Source organism: Olea europaea, chromosome 21 (assembly GCF_002742605.1).
Source record: "Olea europaea var. sylvestris chromosome 21, O_europaea_v1, whole genome shotgun sequence".
Lineage (NCBI taxonomy): Eukaryota > Viridiplantae > Streptophyta > Magnoliopsida > Lamiales > Oleaceae > Olea > Olea europaea.
The window spans coordinates 4,593,093-4,614,632 of NC_036257.1; the positions used below are offsets into that span (position 1 = coordinate 4,593,093).

General features: G+C 35.7%; 1 protein-coding gene and 1 pseudogene across 1 annotated transcript; one reads left to right on the top strand and one right to left on the bottom strand.

Annotated features, from left to right (window-relative positions):
• The first annotated feature begins 7,494 nt into the window (after positions 1-7,494).
• Positions 7,495-18,103, top strand: LOC111370021 (annotated as a pseudogene).
• Positions 18,104-18,361: 258 nt separating this feature from the next.
• LOC111370425 (sulfiredoxin, chloroplastic/mitochondrial) lies at positions 18,362-20,535 on the bottom strand. The gene is given in 5 exon segments (XM_022992116.1): positions 18,362-18,603; positions 18,736-18,829; positions 18,935-18,968; positions 20,019-20,173; positions 20,375-20,535. Coding segments are annotated over 5 exon segments (372 nt in total). The 5' UTR covers positions 20,448-20,535; the 3' UTR covers positions 18,362-18,587.
• Positions 20,536-21,540: the final 1,005 nt, after the last annotated feature.

Here is a 21,540-nt window from a genome sequence, read left to right on the forward strand (position 1 = left end):
GCCTCTGCTACTCCAGCTTTTTCAAAGCTGCAATCACCTAGAGCCTCATCCTCTCATGGGATAACATCTCTGCTAACCTAAATTCCCTCTCAAACAACCACCACAAATTTAATACAGTTCGACAGTCCACGCATTATATGAAAATTTATACCTGGACTTGGGGGACTATTGTTACGCCTCCTCGGGTGAATCACTAGGTCAAATAAAACACGACCACACTCAACTCACCAAAGCACATAATATGAGAAAGCAACGTAAAGTTCCAAGGTGAAGGAACGTGTCAAAGGACGTATTCTGAAGTAGTACCGAGGTGATAGTCATTCCGATGTGGTACCAAGATGGTACAAATCCAAGCCGGCGCTCAGACCCAAGATACGAATCTTTTCGGCAAGAATCCATCAAAAATAAAATATTTAGAAATGATGTATGTGACATCTCTGCAGCGTGTGTCAACTCCAAGTTAGAAATATTAAATGCCCGTCCTCCTAGGAAACGATTGATGGACACCTATGAGTAGATGCTTCAAACCGAAAGATGAAGCCATGTGCTCCTCATCTAACGATACTCCTTCCAACTTTTTCTCTATAAGTACCAAAGAACCAAACTTTTGGAAGGTAAGGTAACTTCATAATCCAAGTTTATATTTTCTCCTCCCTCTTTGTGGAAAAGGTCCGACGGTTGTTGTTACCGAAACTAATTGAACAATCGGTGTGTATTTGGCCACTATCACCTTCGCTAAAATGGCCATATACTCCTGACTATTTGCGCTCGGTGTACAGGGAGAAATACATGTGAAGTTGCTCTCCATTGACCACATGAAAGGTCCATTTTACAAAGTTAACATCATGTGTTGTAGCAACGTTGGATTCTTTGAAATAGTATTCCTCATTAGTTCATAAGGTTTGCTTCACCATAGGTATATTATAAAATATGTGGAAATTGCAAAGGATGTCAAGATTCGTCAAAACATTTACAAAAATGTCACTTTTTCTTTAGCATTGCAAAAATGTCAATTTTAGCCATATTTGCCTTCGAAACTAATTTCAAATATCCTACATGGCCTAATTAAATGAGATTTGACAAACGAAAGAAATAGTACCAAATTCAGTGTCAAATGAAATTGAAAAAAAAAAATAGAGCAAAAATCACTATGCATGCTCCAATACCCCATTCAAAGAACCCTACAGCTCTCATTCACTCTCTCATTTCTCTCACTGCGTCGTCGCCGAAAATTGTTCGTCGTCGATGGAGTGAAGAAAACAACGACGATGACCACCATGAAAATGATACATAGTCTGTACACCTTCACTTTGTCTCGAAATCGCTGGACCCACTCCCATAAACCCCTGAAGAAATCACAAATTTCCCACATTTTTGCCGTCGATGACCACCCTAAAAAATGACGATCGTGAATAGAACAATTGACGACAAAGGAAGACTAGAAAAAGTGCAAACTGAATCTATTATTCTAACACCCAATCGGCCGTGTGGCTGCAATATGTTCACTTAGCATCGGTAGCTGCAAAGGAGAAGACGTTTTCAGGCCCTAAAAAGGTAAACTTTCTTTCTAAATTTCTGGAAAAAAATGGATTATGTTGCATTTGGTTTTCATTTCAATATTCGGTAGTATTGGCGAGTTTATTAGCAATCTATTAAGGAAAAACTTTTGTAGATGTATATTTTGATTTATGCTTTGCAATTGGCTTTATCGATTTTGCTATGCTGGTTTATGGTATCTATATGGGTGAAAAATGTTGTTACTGCTGTTGGTTTATGGTATTTTTATGGTATCGATTGTGATTGTGCTATGCTAGTTTATGGTATCAACATGGTCTATCTATATATTCTTGCTTAACCCATTTGACCGGCATATTATTAAGAGAGAGAGAGAGAGAGAGAGAGAGAGAGAGAGAGAGAGAGAGTTCATTTTTCTGCTAGGAACGTGAATTTAGAGAGACTTTATTCTGGGTTTTTCAGATTTGAGAAATTTTTTCTCTAGGATTGGAAGTCTACTGCTTCTATGAAATTAACTCTCTATGAATAATAATCCAGCTACTCAACACTTTAAGTTTGTAGAAACTGAATATATAAATCCCATACCTTCTTTAAAACTCGATGTTCACTTCTCAAACATTTGACCAGTGCTTGAATTACATTAACTAAAAACACAAGCCCGCTCTTAAAAAAATGCTATTGAAGTTCATTATTGTTGGTATTTGCAAAAAAAAGGGGGGGGGGGGGGTTTGGAAGGGGGGGGGGGGGGGATTTGGAACTAGCGTGTGATCTCACTTCCAGTAACAAGAACATTATTAGTCACATAAGAATCACCAACCACAAGATTACATAAACTCTGGAGAACCTACATAGGTTTTAAATAAAATAGCTCATTTTGGGAATTAAAAGATAATTTCACGAAATGAGTGATTGTGAGAGGTTATTCTTGGTTTTTGGAGTCAGCTTCATGGGTTGTCTTTGTTGATGAAGAATCGTATTTCCTTGGTGATTGGGACATAATTTCTTGAGTGTTTTTAGCAAATAAAATGTGGAAAACCAATTTGATGTGAGTTTGTTGCTTTGATTTTTGATATGAGTGGATGTTTTCCATGCTTTCGATCATCAAAAACGGAAGAAATAATAGTGACACTGGAGTGAAACAAGTGCTGAAAAAGGAGTATTTTAAAGAAGGTCTGGCAGCTCAAGCTTATGGGAATAGAGTGAATTCAGGTGAATAATTTCAATATTTATTTTTCTTATTCCTTTTAATTTTAGGAAATATTTTCATTTCCAATTTGGATTATTATGTTGCTTTCGTGTTTCTTTTATAAATCTGATCCGTGGTTCTTTTATCTCTTTTTAATTTTTTTAGTGATTTAGAGATTTCATAGATTTATAATGTTGAATAATACTAGTCCATGCTATGTGCGATCCATGAGCTGTGCATGAATTATGGTTTGGTTAGCGTATGTATTGAATATATTTGAAAATATATGGAAAAATGAAATTATTGGCGAGGAACTAACCAGTTATACGAGTCGATCACTCGTCTTTCTTTCACAAAATGTCATTTGTCTACCAAAAGTTGCAGAATCAATAAAATCCATTAATAATGAGAATTCAAGCCATAGTTAGTCAAAGAAATACTCCACTAGATAGTAAAAGCATTTCAACCAAAAAAAGCTAACACCATAGCACTATATCCTTCAACAAATTATATTAGATATAAATGTAATATTGTACAGTAAAGAAATAATTCAAGGTAAAGCAGAAGTTAGAACCTAAAATCCCAAAAGTCTAAAACAGTAGGTATCCCAAGATTCTGTGGCCCATGGGTGAGTTCCTTTCGCTTTCTTTCTTTGAGCCTCCGTATGGAGGCTCAAGCATGAGCCTTATGGAGACATCAACGCACGAGCCTTTGTAATTACGGAGGCTCCATAGGTATAAGCCTCCATAATTACAGAGGCACAAATTTTATTTTTTTTCTTTCTTTTTCCTTCACTGGCTCTCGGTACAACAATTTAATGTCATTTAATCAACTTAGTTTTTTTAATAGACGTGATTCCTAAAATAAATACATAAAATATAGATCAATTTTTTATATATATACAGAGATTATATAAATCCTTCAAATGAGAAGAAATGTAGATAAATGATAGACATATTAATCACATTTCCAATCGTAACCTTTTGAGTGCAATCCAATAATGTGTGAAACGTGTTAGATCAAATAGTCACTCACATCGATAGTTCAATAATTTTTTTCTCTCACTTTTGTTTTTGGAAAGAGTAAGATCAGGTTTTTTCGGTAACATATTGTCCATTTCTACAACTCGTGTTAATCTATTCTACTATTTCTATACCCAATTCTATTTACTCTCTTATTTGCCAACCTATTCCATCCACATTTCAATGATTCTCAAATATCTAAAATTAAACAATACAACATCATTCCTTCATTGGAACTCTTTAATTGAAATATAATGTTTATAAGAAATTTGCACACACATTACGCAAATAGATACATTGTTCCACCAAAACATTTGTTTTATATTCACTTATATAGAAACCACTATATGTGTATATTTCATTTTATTTTTTTTATATTTTGATACGGATCCATTGCATACCAAAAAAAAAAAAAAAACATTAACAGCAAAAATTTGAAATGAAACTAATTCACACAAAACGCAAGAAAAAAATCAATCAAACTCCGTTAAATGAAATTGAATTGCAGAACGTCCACAAATTTCAATAAAAACAAGAATAAGAACTAAAATTAAGAACAACCAAACCTCAATCAATCCATACAAAATATACAACAAACAATCCTAGTTCACTTCAGAGTTTGTGTACAACAAATCAACATCAACATCGAAGTTCAACATCTAGGAGTAATTGTCATTAGCTTAGACGAGTCTGATGGAAAAAGTGGGGGAGACGCTTAAATTGTTGAAAGTAATGCAAGTGTGTAATAAATGGATGATCCTTTTGTAGGAAATTATGTATAGTATTTTGTGTTATGGATATTTTGGACCGTCCTCTACATATGTGTAAAAATAGCATGTCCATAATAGGCAACTGCAGTAGTGTAGGTTTGGAAGCCGCTATTGCTCCCGACTGTCGAGAATTATAGAAACTATCTGTCGGGACGTGATATTGGTGTTTTGCTTGTTCACTATGGTCTCATGAAAATCAATTTCCCATTTCGACAAACTGTTAGTCGAAGCTAATGGAACTTCTATGATCAGCTAGGTTTATAGTAAGAAAAAGGTATTCATCCCGATTGTGGTAATAGAACTGTAATGATCGGTAATTTGCTTGCGAAACAAAACGACCAAATTTGTATTGGCATATGATAATAACCACAGATTCAGAAAATAAGTTGGGAATGTACAATGCTTAATTAAATTACATTTTGGGGATTACATTTCACAACCATTTTTACACATCGCGCTTGTTCAAGTGGCTTGTGATACAGTGGGGTTCGAACATGTGGTCCGGTTATGACCAACTCTCCCATATCGAGTGTATCTCCTCAGTCGGGTAGTGGACTCATATCTAGCTTGCTTACGTCACGTGGGTGGTCTACCTGGAAGACGACGTACAACCGGTGGCAAAATAGAAGTGCATAGGATTTTATTTGGAACAACGCAGTCCACTTCTCGCGTAACGAGAGATATTACTTCCATATAGGCACCCCCTCCAGTATTCCGATGTATAGTACAAAGAGCATAGATCGTATAATGCCTTGCCACTCAGGGTAGCAGCATGAGTTGTATGAGCACATAGCATATGATTTAGTTGAAACTCACAACAGGTGCACGTGTTGTCGGAGAAGTCCACTATCTCTGTATCGTTAGATATTCCAACCTGGTTCAAGTTATCTGTCAACTCATGGGCTCAAAGCCTAGTACCAGCTTCAAATGTTGTCTAATATACTACTGCATGAGGTTGCATTGGTTCGACATTCGTAAAACCACTTCTGCATTATTTTACAAATATGCTTGGCCAAGCACGTGATTGGCAAGAACGGGCATGTCTCAGCATCGAGTTCAATGATTCTGCGTTGTTGTTTGTCATGATGTATTACCTATCGCCCACGAATAGTGCTCGTGACCAGAGTGAAAAATCGGCTTGCTCCAAATACCCGTAACGTCTTTCGCTAACCCTACGAATCTGTCCCATTAGTCCTTCGAACTCTTTGACCCGATAAGTTGTAGCAACTCGTTTGAACAGGAATATTGAACTTGCGTTAAAGTGCCGCTGGATTAGGTTCTTTTCCACATGCCACATACAACAACCATGATGAGACAAAGGAAATAAGTGAGTAATAGCTCTTTCGATACTTCTTTTTCTGTTCGAAACAAATACAAGTTCATATAAGTCGCCTATAAGATTTTTCAAGTTAGACATAAACCACATCCAAGATCTATTTGTTTCGGAATCCACGATCCCCCACGCTAAGGGATAAATCTGTTTGTTGGCATCTTGGACAGTGGCCAATAAAAGTGTACCCTTTTATGGAACTTTCAAGTAACTACAGTCAATGCAAAGAACGGGTCTCAAGTATTGCTTGTAACCACGAATACTTGCACCAAAAGTTAGGAAAAAGTAATAGAACCTATTGCGCGAATCAAATTCGATGTGGGTTACCGTCCCCGGGTTATTCTCACCTATGACGTAACAGTATCAAGATAGTTTCTGCAAACTGTCCTCTGGTGTCCCATGCAGCATGTGTAAAGCAGCCACTTTCTCCCTACGTGCCTTGCTATAACTTATTTGGACACCGAGCTCACGTTCCATGTCACGACAATAGTGCTCAGATCATACGATCGGTTCGGATTATCCAATTTTCCCAAAATGTGCTCGACAATTACACAACTCGTCGCATGTCGATGCGCATTACTACGAAAATCGATGAACATGTGTGAACATTATTGAATTTACGGATCACAAAGATTGCAGACTGCTTCACAGTTGAAGCACGTAACATCCACTTGCAGCTACTGTCGGCGCATACAACGGTTAACATTTTCACGCTTGACCTGCTCACCCGAAATTGGAACTTTTTCTTCAAAGCAAGTGCACGAATTGCCGAGCACAACTCTTTCTTGCTGAAGAATATTTCCTTTTCGGCAAGATCTGATATATTCACAGTTCTCATCAATTCATATCCGTCCGAACCGTTGGAATGTGACGAAGACTGCTCGTCGTCGACGTCAACAAAATTAGCATCCTCTAAACTAAGTGATGGGTTATCCAAGTTCTCATCTAATGGTGCAATCCCGTTATCATACTCAAGTGTTTCAGGTGCATTATTGTTTAAGACACTATGCATTCGATTCACTAAATCATATTCCACATTTTGCAGAACATCCACTGCGGCAAATGAAAGATCTTAAAAATTTGCATCGCTTCCCATGTCAACACTTGGGAGATCGGATTCCAAAACAGTAACGCAGATAGCAGTTTTCTTATGTACTGATATGTACCAATTTAAATCTTCATTGTCGCGTATTTCGGCTGGAGGTATATTCAAGGTAGGGACTTTGAACTTCAATTCAATTTGAGAGCGAGGATCAACAATACCAAGTTTGTCCTTCAACCTTAACAAAAGTTCGACTACGGTAATACTTGTTGCCACCAGAATTGAAGTAGTTTTGTCCCCTCTCCACTTCCATTCGTCATCCGCATGAACAAAATTTCTCACATGCGACACGATGAATCTCAAATTTTTACTCATACCTGAAATGTTGGAATCGCAATGATAAGAATTCAGAATCAATATGTTGACATTTAATAACATGAAAATCGCACTGCATAATACATAAATCAGTACAATAGAAAAAGGTAAAATCAAAGGTTTCCATTATTTTGAAGTGTCTGAATTGAAAGTAAAATTGTTTAATCCGACAGTTTGTAAATGTCGGGTTCAATATTTCAAACATCTAACCCGACGGTTTGTAAATGTTGAACTCTACAGTTTAACTGTCGAGAATGTCGGGAAGTAGACGGCAGTGGGTTTCTCAGGCTTCTTCAACACGTCACATTAAGTGTGGTCATTATTATTCAGCTACCAAATGACAAAATGTAAATGGCATTTGGGGCCTTATCTTTAAAGAGACCTTAATGGTGGTAATGGAATAAATTACTCAAAACCTTAATGGTGATAATGACATTTTGTGAATAATTCCAAAACTAAACAAATGAATACATAATACTTTCAAAAATTTCAAAGAAATATGCCCATATTGTATTTAACATGTACAAAAAAAAGGTTATAAAAGTAAAATATAAATAATTTGTAATTGATAACCTCTCAATATGAATGAAGAATGCAACATAAATGTCTTCTTGATCAATGAAAATGAAGAAGATGGCGAAAATGTAAGGTTTTTTTGTTTTTGTTGCGTTTTCAAATTTCGTTAGTGATTTTTTATTAACAAAAATTCATATTAATCAATAAAAAATACATTTCTCCATGTTTTCTATATAGAAATTAAATGATCACATCAAGTCAATGTTTTTCCTTCAAATCAAACATTTAATGCTACTAGAAATGTGTCATTAAGGGTAATTTGGACTTTGCACCCCAAAAATGTGACATTTTTGCTCACAAAAAATGAAAATGACAAATTTTTTGAAACTTTCATTTTTTGTGACATTTTTGTAAATTTCCCTATAAATATTAGGGTTCGTTCTTCATATTTCATAAATGATTATTAAGCCAAAGTATTAAAAGTAATACGTTTAAACCTAACCCAGCAATTGTACCGGAAAAGGTAAATGCCTAAGAGAGAAAAATGTTCACCTGGGATTGGACAGGAGTCAAATTGGAATTTGACTTAACTAAATAACTTATATTTATTACTTATTATATAAAACATTTTAATTTTGAAACGCGTGATGATATGTAACTTTTTTCTGCTGTTACCTAATTACAGCAGATCATTGGTGGTAGTTTTGACCATCTAACCACATGGAATTTTACATTTATATTTTTCAAGGTTCATGGTTTATGGTTTTGGTTTACATCCAAGTGTTGGTTTTGTGGGTACCACCAAATGTGGTGGCTATAGACTATAGTCCATAGATGTCTCAACTTATTGTTGAAGAAAATAAAGTAGGCAAATGAACAAATATGACTTTGTTGTTTATCCAAAGGTTAAATTTGATAAATCATTTAGGTCAAAAGCTTCTTCTAGACCATGGTGCCAATTAAAAATAGAACATATAGTTGCACATAGAGTAAAATTAAAAACAGATCAATTACTTCATCGAAAGCTACCTAAACTCCTACGATTGTTGAAGCTCTCAAAGAATTCAAAATTAGATGAGTAATGTGGGTCAATTTTTGCACCTGCAAAAGCACACAGTAAAGTAATGTTCATCTGTGAGTTGCACTTTATTTGCACAAGTACAAACTAACTAAGTATAAATCAAACTCATGGTACTATGAAAATAGAATCTAAAAGCAGTCACCCTCAATATATTTGTAGCTTTCCTTCGCAAGTGTAGAAAAATTTATCTTTCTTTTAACTTTAAGATGGACAAGAAGGTAGAATAAGGCTTTCAAACATATCTTTATTTTCCAGCTTTTTCAAAGAAGAGAAAATACACCTAGATGTACATGATGTTGCCGTGTAATGGTAGTTATAATTGTTAAAAAAAAGGTTGAACCCCAACTTTGAGGGCCTCCACCGCCTCGCTCCTAGAGCATCGTGAGGGAGGTAAATTACGGAATGTGCCCCAACAGGTCAGAAAACAAAAGCTTGTCTGTACACTGGTGCCCACAAAGAATCTAATTTTATATCTCAGGAATCGAACCTTCACACTACGGCTGTCAGCAAGGCTGAGACTACCTCACTCCTGTCCTTTGCACCACTGGGTTATGTCCCGTGAGGCTAATAGCCAAACAAATTTCAATAAAAAAAAAAAAACCTTTTAGTACATATACTTAATTAATTAAACAACAGACATATGCGTTCACAATGTTCAAGAAACAGTTAAAATTTACTTGACAAACTAAGAGAGACATGAAATTTTCTCAAAGGTAGACTCTTGAAGAACAGTGCGTAATTTCATATTGAATCGATTTTTTAGAATTTTAACCAAAATGACATTCGGATATAGATGCAGTCGGCGTGATCTAGACATCACACATCAATAAAGTACAAGAGAGAAATTTTATAACAAAAAACTATAAGTTTCCAGTTGAATTTATTGAAAAAAAATCAATTGGTTTCTTAATTTAGTGACTGAAATTATGAAGCAACAACGTTGAATTAAATTTTAATAGCACAAATAAAAAGTCAATACGTTTTTTTTAATCGCCTGGTGCATACGATTGAGAGGAAGCCACGAACAATATTAAATATATATTACTGTCAAAGTTTAGTCCATCTTTAGGTATTAAACCTTTGGTTCCCTTTAATTAAAGAGGGGTGTACTAAATGAAGAATTTTTCTCTACATAACAAGTAAATATATAAATGTAAGAAGATATTATACATTATTGTTCATATGAAGAAACTGCAGATAGAATTTCCTTATATACAACATTCCTCATACAAGTATAATGTTGCATATACGGTATGCATAAATCCAATATGTAAATTGCATATATGGTAAGAACGAATCCGGTTTCATCCACTACACTAATTTAATTCAACAGAGCTTTCTGATGCAATTGAGAATACAGGAGTAGTTCTAATCCAAGAGGTAAATTTAATCTTCCGTAATGCAGATTCCACTGCATTTATCATTTTTGAAAAACGGTTCATGTGCCAACCCAATGTTACTGGGGACAAGGCTTAGCGTGCTATCAGTTTACATTCATCTGTCATACATATTGCAGGTTACAACTAAAACGAATAATTCAGCGGGTGATGGTACAACAACTGCTATTGTTTTAGCTCAAGAAGTGATTAGAGCTGGGTTGCTGTCCATCTCTTATGGGGCTAGCCCGGCTTCGTTGAAAAGAGGAATGGATAAAACAGTAAAAGAATTGCTCAGAATCCTGAAGGAGAAAAGCTTTGCTGTGAAAGGGAAAGATGGCATAAAAGGTATCATCTCCTTATCTTTAATTCACAATTAACTCAATAATTTTTTGACTTCGACTCATCGACAATTTGTTGGTTTTTTCTTTCTTTTGTTCAGCTGTAGCTTCAATAACTGCAGGGAATGATGTATTTGTTGGTGATTTAATAGCTGAAACTATTACTAAAATTGGTTACGATGGATTGATATCAATTGAATGTTCCTCATCATCTAAGATCTCTGTTCTGATTGAAGAAGGAATGAAGGTAAATATTTTACCATTCTGAATAGGAGCTCTTTCTTATCCTTGGGAAAAACTATATAAATGATATTGTAGCTGCTATTTTGGATCAACCGGCTTCACATTGAAGATTGGATATATGATCAATCATTTCTTATTGCTACAATTTATGTAAGTCAAACTACTGTGTATGGCATGTTTTGATATCTGTCAATCTTTTGAACTTGTTAAGACATAAATTTGTGGCTTTTGGCAAAAGAATTGAATTTATTTTTTTTCTTCGTTGATCTATTTATCTATTTTATTTCCATCATGAATATTTGTCGATCGTTGAGTTAGTAATAAAGTTATAAAGTTATAAATGTGTAGATATTCCCACTTTTTATTATTTTAGTACAAATCTGAGTTTCTTATTTTTAATGGAACTGTTCATTTTTTAGCAATGCATATTTTAATATTCCTATCCTTCTTTCCTTACAGATTGACAAAGGGTACATGTCGCCTCATTTCATTATGAACGAGGATAAATCTCTGGTGGAGTTTGAAAATGCTAGAGTTCTTGTGACTGATCAAAAGATATCAACTGTGAAAGATATTGTGCCTTTGCTGGAAAAGACTGTCCAATTTAGTGTTCCTCTACTCATTATTACTGAAAAAATTTCAAGCCAATTGCTGGAAACTCTTGTTGTCAACAAAATGTGAGGTACAATTAATGTTTCTGTGATAAAATGTCCAGGATCTGGGGATGGGAAGAAAGCTATATTGCAAGATATTGCACTTTTAACAGGTGAGTTTATATGTCTGAGTTCTGTCTCAAAGGCTAAATTTTCTGATCTAAAAAAAAAAAGGTGAATTTGATTAGGATTTTTCATCCAATTTGAATAGTGCTTATGTGCCTGTGAGCAAATTTTTTTTTTTTTTTTTCCATTTGATCCAGTGTTTAAAAATGCAAACTTGGGTATCGAGGCAGCTTAGCTCTGACACGCGAGGTTTAGGCCTCAAAATAATTCAATATAATAGTTGAAAAGGTTATAAAAATAAGTAGTGAAACAGAAACCATCTAAAATATACAAAATAAAACATTTTAACAAATTTACAACTATAATTTGCAAATAGAAGCATAAATGAATCAACAAATAGAAAATAACAATTTAACATGGACGTAATCTCATAACAAAAACGATCTGCATTGTCTGCTGAAGAAAAGGTGCAGGACTAGAGGACAGAAGGTTTTAATTATATAAGCTCTTCACTTCTCTAATCTCCAATTATTTTCTTCTTACTTTTATAGGGTCAAGACTTAGTGTGCCTAAAACAAACTAAAAAACCAAGATTCTAGAATCCTGAAAAACCAACCAAAAAAGCTAAGACTGTGGTGTAGCCGTGTAGGCACGAGCCTCTGTAAGTGAAGGTATAAGCCTAGTCAAAGAACCCTCGAAACATAAGCTTTGAGGTTTACAATGAAAGTGATGTAGAACACAATATAGAACAAGAAAGAAATTTGATGAGGACATCACCTAAATATGTTATGTTGAAGACTTTTATTTACGTTTTATGTATTGGGCTTGTATGTTGGGCTTGGCCCAAGCCTTTTTTTTTCTTTAGGTTTATTGCTTTGCTATTTATACTTGGTTTGTTGTGTAATTTGGGGATGATGAATTGATGAGAATGAATAAAATAATGTTTGGTTAAGTTCTCTCCTCTTCTTCCCCGGCTTTCTTCCGCCCATTCTCTTTCTGTTTCTTCTTCCCTAGTTTCTCCCCTTCTTCTCCCCTGGTTTCTCTCCTTCTTCCTACCTACTTCTTCTTGTTGGAATCTCTCAATCTATCCTACATCAAAGTGGTATTAGAGCTAAACTTGGGGAAACATTTTAGCTGTTCATTCGTCTGCCTGCAATCCATAGCTCACAGCCACTTACTGAACACACAACTGCAACCCTCACCACTAAGCATCTACCACACGCCACAACCACTGTCCAAATTCAGTCACAACCACCATATCCCACTGCATAACCACCACTAGCCTACTCACAAACCGACCCAATCACCCGCTCTTCAACCCGAAACGGGATCATCGTCTATCCAAGCTTGACCCACTCGTAACAACCCGGAGCACCCACCCCACAACCGCCACCTCCGCTCGCAAAACTCATGAACGTCGACTGCCAGTCATCCTCCCAGCACTGTCTCTTCCACTCGTGACATCCAATCCACCACCCTCTTTTTCTCTCGTCGGCAATTTTCAGCCCGACCACAAAGTCACATACAAATCGCAACCCAAAAATTGAATCGTCTCATCTCATCTCTCCAACAGCTCCTAATCGAAGATCCATGCCATTAATTTTCAACAAGTCGTTTGTACACCATCGTCACCAACCATCCACGGTCGCTCTAAGCCAGCACACCACAGTCGCCTAAAGCTTTGCTCGCCACTACCATTTGGGAGTCGACTCCTCTGCCTCTATTTTCATTTGCCTCTAGCTTTGGTTTGGGCCTTGCTTTTTTTATTTATTTGATACAATAGTTTGGATATTTTATGTATTGTGTAGTTTATATTTGAATAAAAAAAAGAAAAAAAAATTTAAAAAAAAAAGAGAGAAAAGTAAAAAAAAAAAAAAAGCATTTTCTAACATTATTTTGCAAGTACCTTTTTTATCCTGTTGATTGCCCAGTTACTTAAACAGACGAAAGGGAAGTTACAGTTTTTATTTATCTTTGGTCTATATTACTGTTTCAATTTAAAATTGCGTCAATATTTTTGTGTGCTGCTGTTATTCCAGTTTTTACCTAAACTCATGTAATTGGATTCATTACCTTCGTTAAATTCTACTTTTAGCTCACTTATTTTACGTGATTAGGTTTGACTAGTATTTGGCTCTTGCTTTACTATTTTACATATACCAGCAGTATTTGCTTGCCGTATTTGAATTTATTTAATCCCAAAAAAGGGGACACAAGTTATTATTTTTCATTGCTTGCACTTATTGTTCATTGATCTCTCTAGTGCACATCATTTAGCTGCTAATATAGTGCATGCTTAGTGGTCGACTGATTGTCCTATCACTTCTAGTTTTTGTACCTAAACATGGACTCTTCACAATTTGATGCACTCATCCATCAAATAGTAGCTATCCAAATCCAGATGACTGTTACTTTTGAAGAGAGTAAGACTCTCTCTGCTAATTTGAACAATTCTAAGCAAATCCCTCATTCGATCGACATTGATAATTCGAAAGTACCCCATAATAAACATTATCGTCATCGACGAGGAGATCGAAAATATTTTCAATATGATCGTAGTGATAGGGATCAAGTTTGTGGACGAAAACGAGCTTATGACTATCACGGTACTCATTCTCTTCCTCGTCGTAAGGAGAGTTCCTTTAGAGGTATTAAATTCATTACTCCTACTTTTGATAGTCGCTTAGATTTTGAAGTTTTTACTTAATGGACTTCTCTTAAACAAGGGAATCGATTAGTGACCGAATATATTACACAATTTGAGGAATTTCGAACCAAGTGTCATATCGTTAAGGATAAAAGCATGACTTTGAGTAGTTTTAGCCAAGGTCTAAGAGATGATCTTAGGCGTGAGCTTTTCCTTCGAGGTGTCCCTACTATTGATCATGCTTATTCTTTAGCCCAAGATTATGAGTTGACTATTAGAACTCCATATGAAAAGCGCGATCACCATCGTTCACCCATGTCATATGCGCCACCTCAACATGAATCTGTCATAGAGCCTTTCCCGTCTAGTGTTCCTCCCGTTTGGAAAAATAATTGTAAAGGTCGTGATAGTCCAAGGCCCCCTTCTCCATATAGAAAGCATATCAACAACCATTCTTCTGTTTCATTGGCTCCACTTCTTCTCGTTAAGCCCCTTCTAGGACCTCCCTCATCTAATGTTCCTCAAATCTTGGAAAATAAGGGTAAAATTTTGGAAATTCCAAGGACTTCTTCTCACTTGCTATGCATCAGCTGTCATCTCTTCCAAATATCCTAACCGAGCCTTAGTCATAGAAGAACGAAAGGATGTAATAGATGAGTCGTTAGAAGATCTAGTCTATGAACCTAAATTTGAAGATTTTGATAACTTGGATGATAGTGAGGACACCTCTTTAGGTGATATTCGGAGTCTTTCGAAGAATCTAGATATTATACCCCTTCTTCCCGATACTTCTCGGTCATGTGTTGTATGTAGTGTCCTTAATCAATGCAAAGGTGCTGATGAGTTGCATAATCATGTCATATTTAAAGAAAATCTTGGGAATTGGGATTTGATCTTTCCACATGTTGAAATTGCACATCTCAATTCTGTGAATCAATCTCTAGGTTTGAATCCCTTTAAAGATAGTTATATAAGCCTAGGAGACCTTTAGACATTATTCTCATGCCCTCACATGCTAGTGAGTTGACGTCAAATGAGGTAGTTGTACCACATTTGCATGACTTACATATTGATATCGATAAACAACTTGAAGCAAGTAATGCATCATATCAACTTCTAGTTAATTGGCATAAAAGACATTTTGAATTCAATATTGAGAATTATGTTACATTGCAAGCCCGTAATGCTAGTACTTTTAAAACTTCAAAGCATGTTGGTCCAAATGCATATGTTAATGATCTTTCATCCCATTATGCCCACCGCCCTATTTTAATTGCTAAGGACTTTCATGCTTACAAAGGCTATTTTAACACTTTTGATGATCCTTTTCTATCTCCACTTGAAAACTCCCATATTGAATCATTTGCCATTCCTATTTGAATACCACCTATCACAGCATACAAAGATAAAATTGATGTTATTTTAGATGAACAGTTTGTGTTGACCAGTGATGAAAAGGTTCAATGCTTACTTGTTCGTTGGGTGGGTCAACTTGAGTTTAACTGTGCATGGAGTCCTAAAGAGAAACTCCAGCGGCTTGATCTAGATTTATCGGAACTTTATCAGAGACAGCAAGATTTTCCTTGGCCTAGGTTGCATTGGTTACATCATATTCTTAAGGATGATATGCAGTTTGCTTTGCCATTATTTGTTGAGTTTCAATATTTGGTTCGTCAAAAGGATCATCCCCTGTGGCATAACTTGGAGCATTTTGGGCATCAGATCAACTGCAGCTTTTGATTCACCCACTCGACAGGGTCGAGTTCTTTTCCCACCCCGGGAAGTTGATGAGGACATCACCTAAATATGTTATGTTGAAGACTTTTATTTATATTTTATGTATTGGGCTTGGCCCAAGCCTTTTTTTTCTCTTTAGGTTTATTGCTTGGCTATTTATACTTGGTTTGTTTTGTAATTTGGGGACGATGAATTGATGAGAATGAATGAAATAATGTTTGGTTTTCTCCTCTTCTTCCCGGGGCTTCTTCCTCCCACTCTCTATTTCTCCTCCCCGTTTCTTGCTTCTTCTCCCCTGGTTTCTCCCCTTCTTCCTGCCTACTTCTTCTTGGTGGATTCCCTCGATCTATCCTACATTAAAATTGGAGAAGGAGGAGGAAGAGAGAGGAGAAAGAGAAGAGAGAGAGAGAGAGAGAATAGAGAGAAATTGGATAAGAAGTGTCATTCTATTCATATCAAAGTTTTATCTATTACAATGCTTAAGTCCCATTTATATAGGGTTTCAAAGATCGTATTCTAAGTAGGAAACATCTAATAAAATCCTAGAGAATCTATCAAATTTAGGTAAAAACAACTATTAAAATATTAATTACGTATACAATTTTGAAAGTCTTCCATATGATATATTCCAGGATCTCCATCAAAAAGCCTTTTATGAGGCTCGCCTCAAGGCGTAATCCTTGGTTGCATTTGGAAACACTGAGTTGATCCAGAGTCTTAATAAGTAGGTAGTTGCTAAGGAAACTTCTGTCTTATATATCATTTTGAGCTCTTGGAACATTTCAAGGTGAATCAAAGTTCCAGTCTATGCTGACAAGACTTTCTGTAAATTTTGATTTCTGCTTGCACGAATGCATTCTTCGAGTTTTAATGGTGTTCGCTAATTAGATCAACATTATTGTAATCAGGTGCTGATTTTCTCACTGGAGATTTGGGCCTGACTCTTGAGAGTGCAACTTCTGATCAGCTTGGTATTGCACGAAAGTAACTGTAACAAACAATTCTACAACTACTGTTGCTGACCCTTCTACTAAAGCTGAAATACAAGCAAGGATTATGCAGATAAAGAAAGGTCCTGCTGAAACTGATAGTAAGTATCTGGCGAAAAAGCTTTCTGAAAGAATTGCAAAGCTTTGTGGTGGAGTGGCTGTAATTATGGTAGGAGCACACACTGAGGTCGAACTTGAAGATTGAAAGCTAAGAATTGAGGATGCAAAAATGCTACTTCTGCTGCCATCGATGAAGTTGTTGTACTTGGTGGTGGGGCCACCTATACACATCTCTCAAAACAAATACCCATCATAAAGAAATTATTTCAAGATCCAGATGAGCAGATTGGTGCTGACATTGTAACAATGGTATGTTACTTGTCCTTTCCTTGCCATCAGGCCTATCCAATTCGAAACTTTTGGATTATAAATTTGTTGACAATGACTTTCAGGCTCTTCTAGCACCAGCTAGATTGATTGCAGCTAATTCAGGGGTAGATGCTGCTGTGGTTGTGGAAAAGATCCTGTCTTCTGATTGGAAAATTGGATACAATGCAATGACTGGGAGATATGAAGATTTGATGGCTGCTGGTGTTATTGATCCTTCACAGGTTTTAAGGTGCGCAATTCAGAATGCTGTCTCAGTTGCTGGTGTGATCCTGATTACTTAAGCCTTATTGGTGGAGAAAACCAGAAAACTTAAGCAGCCTGTTACTCAAATTCCTGGCATAACTCCTTAAAAGAATAAGGTAAGAGAATCAAATGATGAAAAGATTTGTAAAAGGAAGACTGAGCTGGTTGGAATTCACTAAAGCGTGTTTTGTTAGCTTGAATGGGCCTTCGAAGATTTTACAATATCAACCACGAGTTGCACACTTTCGAAACTTGAGAAAGTCAAGACTACAGCCTGCTTCTGAGTTATGAGAGTGTTGAGTGCTACATTATCAGATTATGGTGATTATTCATGCAGTTGGGTCGACTCAGCAAAGCTTTCGTTCAGATTTTCTTAGCTTTAATAATGGAGGAATGCAACTACACATCATTTATGGCTATTATGTAGATTAACTGTTCACTTGGGTGCTTCTGAGAGTTTCTGTTTCATGATTTGATTAATTTGAAAAATAAAATAAATTGAAGAAACAATGATATAAAAATGTATAGAGATGATCATTTGTCTATAGCGGACAAGAGTTACAATATCTACTTGTTGACGTGACATTGTCACATCAACAATCAAACCTTTTTTTCTTTTGAAAAGTTTAAAAATACGTCTTGATCGTAAATGTTGCAATACCACATCAACAGTGGACAATTTTTATCTTGTTCAATATGGGCGGGAGATCATTTCTTTAAAAATGTATAAATGCATAATTTATACTCTCTGAAATTTGTTGAGTACTTCATAAAAATTTATTTACCAGTATTTGGTACTGTTAATAGTTAAGTGTAAAAGTCGTAGAAAAATTCAAGAATGGTTACAAATGCACAAGAAATTTTCCATTTCACAAGTATATAAACCAGTATGTATGGTTCTTGGCTCTCTAATACATTAATACATAAGCAAACTTTCACTTATATAAACTTGGTATTTTTACAAGAAACCCAGCAACCAAGTTGCTTTGCATTTACAACAAAGATCAACTAGCAATGGAGCTGCTTATTCTAGTTGATGTAGAGATCTGGGCATATTCACAAGACTCACCGTAGGTGATGCCTGCATGATAGATATGAAGCACAAATCTTGTTATGTGTAAATACATTATAACTCGGATAAACTACATAATCAACCAATAACTTGAAATCTTGATAACACAAACAAGGAAAGGGAGATTCAGATGGAAAGAACCTCAAAGTTTCTTTTGTCCCCCGACGAACTTTGCAACGGATAGTTGGGAGCCCCAACTTCTGGTGAGCCTCATAACGGTGACAACCCGAAAAACCTTAACACAGTAGAAGCTCAAAGTGAAAGAGGAATAAAGACATGGCATTATCTAACAGAACAATCAAAGTATTGGTATCCAAAAATATACAGGGTGCCCACATACCTTAGTATTCGCCATCAACCTCCAACACGTCAATCTGCATCATATACATAAATAGGCATGAGATAATATTAAATATTCCATATAAAGGAGCAAATGTTTAAGAAAGAGAGATGAAAAATCTTGAGGTTCATGAAGTCATTTCAGTGATAGAACTATTGACAATGCAGAGTTCCCAGCATGGGCTAAAATAGGCTTTTAAGAAGGGATGAGCAGGGGCGGATCCAAACATTTTGGGTTAGGAGATCACAATCAAACTTTCAAATGATGGATAAACCGTAAATAGTAATGGCAATCCCACAATCAGAAAATTGGGAGAGAGAGACAAAGGCACAAAGCTGAGTTTGAAGCTGCCTATTGCATTATACATTTATAGCGTAGGTGTTAAACTTTGACCTTCTAATAAAAAAATAAATAAATAATAAAAAAAGCAGAATTTTTTCTTCTTTTTTATTTTTATTTTTTTTATTATTTTTTTATTTTTTTATTTTCGAAGAACTAGGGGATCAATTGACCATATAGGCCCCCCTCCCCCCCAAGGGCCGCCCCTAGGGATGAGGTTTTTAAAAGGAAGCTCCGGGTCCCAATTATATTGCTGCCAAGTTTCCAATCCATGGAAGGAATGATGAAACAAATAAACAGATTTAGAAGTTAGTGGAGAAGATATGAAGATTTCGAAGATGGGATTGAAAATAATTCATGGTTAGCAACAAAGAAATCATACTAGTTGAGCAGGTTCTTTTCAGATGAAAATTCACATCAAGATTATTTAAGGTTATACGATACATCAATGTTGTAAGATCAAATCAGAGAACCCCAAGTTTAGCAGCACAAAACTTGCCTTCACATTTCATAGCAGTTTTCGAAAATTGGTTGGATTATCCTTATTTATGAGATGCTCCACAAAGTTTTACCTGAGGACACTATGATTTTTTTGGGCTGGTGAATTTTCATTAAGATAGAATTTTATAGTTCCAATTCCTTGTATCCAAGAATCTTTCTTCCAAAGACGCCATAGAAGTAAGATAATCAATTAAAAATTTCATATGGCAATGTGAAATTAAACAACTGGGAAATGTTAGCTTACTGGCACTTGGAGCCCAATCTCACTGATACTCTCCATAAGTTCCTTCACCTTTTGGGGGTCATTAGCTCTTGTACGCATAAGGGGTCTCCGAATTCTATCGAGGGGAAGTTCAAGAATCACTGGTCCTTTAGATTGATGCACGCCAGGAGGAGATCCTGGAACCAAGAAATCAAGTCAATAACAAACATCAAAATTTACCTAAAATTAACAAATTTCATCGCTACTTTATCAAAGAATATACGCAGGGCTTTCAGCAAACACCACGAGGGCATAGATGTGTAGTATCAGAAATACTAGCATACAAAGACATACAGGCATGTAAATGTAAAATTGTACACATATGAACAGAAATTGACCATTAGAGGAAGCAGAAGCTGATACAGAGAAGCTCTTCAAGTTGTTGGGGAATTTCAGAACAAGATTTGCCATTTTTATTTCCCTCACTTTTTGGTTATGAAATCTAATCGCAAATATATAGTAGTTACAGCTTAATGAAACTGAACCACATTCGTGATTTGGTCGTCTCGTTTAACATATGCAGTAAGGGTTCCAAACCTTTTCAAAAAGTATAAATAAGTCTCAAATCTTTTATTTTTAGCAACATTGTTCCAAAAGTTTGATAAACTATCTATTTTTGGATAGTAATCGTTACGTCACTTCTGACGAGGCTCCAAGCATTCTACCTAATCTAACCGATACCATATATTCAGATATGTGAAGTGATGCATCACTTCAATCGAAATACCATATAGAGATCGACCCTCTATGATCTAGGCGAGGTACTATAACTGCAGAGTAAATCTAAGGCAATTAGCCTGCTAATGAGAAAATGCACATCTCACTTCACCTATTCCAAGACATCTTCCGTAAAAGATCACTCTATAAGCAATTAATATGACATCTCTACAATAGAAGCATCTTAGTCAACTTGTTAGTCTACTTTTCAAAAGTCGGACCTAGGCAATAGGATGACTACTTGTCGAACACGAATTAATTGTTCCAATGGTCACTAAATTTAGGCTCGTGTCTTTAATTGGTCACTAAAATTTAAAATGTCGAGTTTTGGTTACTAAACTTAATTTCATGTCTTCAATTGCTCACTAGAGTTTAAAACGTCGAGTTTTGGTCATTGAACTTTGGAAAATATCTTACGTTACTCACTAACACAGTAGCTGAACTTTGAAAAATATCAAGTTTACAGTGAGTAATATAAAATATTTTTTAAAGTTCAATGGAATCGAAGATATGGACTTAAGTTTAGTGACCAAAACTTGACATTTTAAATTTCAGTGAGTAATCGAAGACATAGACCTAAGTGTAGTGACGAAATCTCGACATTTTAAATTTCAGTGACCAATTAAAGACATTGACCTAAGTTCAATGACCGTTGGAACAGTTAACTTGTCAAACACATTAAACTGAACCACATTTATGTTTTGTTCGTCTCATTTAACATGCTATGGGGTCCAAACCTTTTCAAAAAGTATAAAGAAGTCTCAAATCTTTTATTTTTTTCACCATT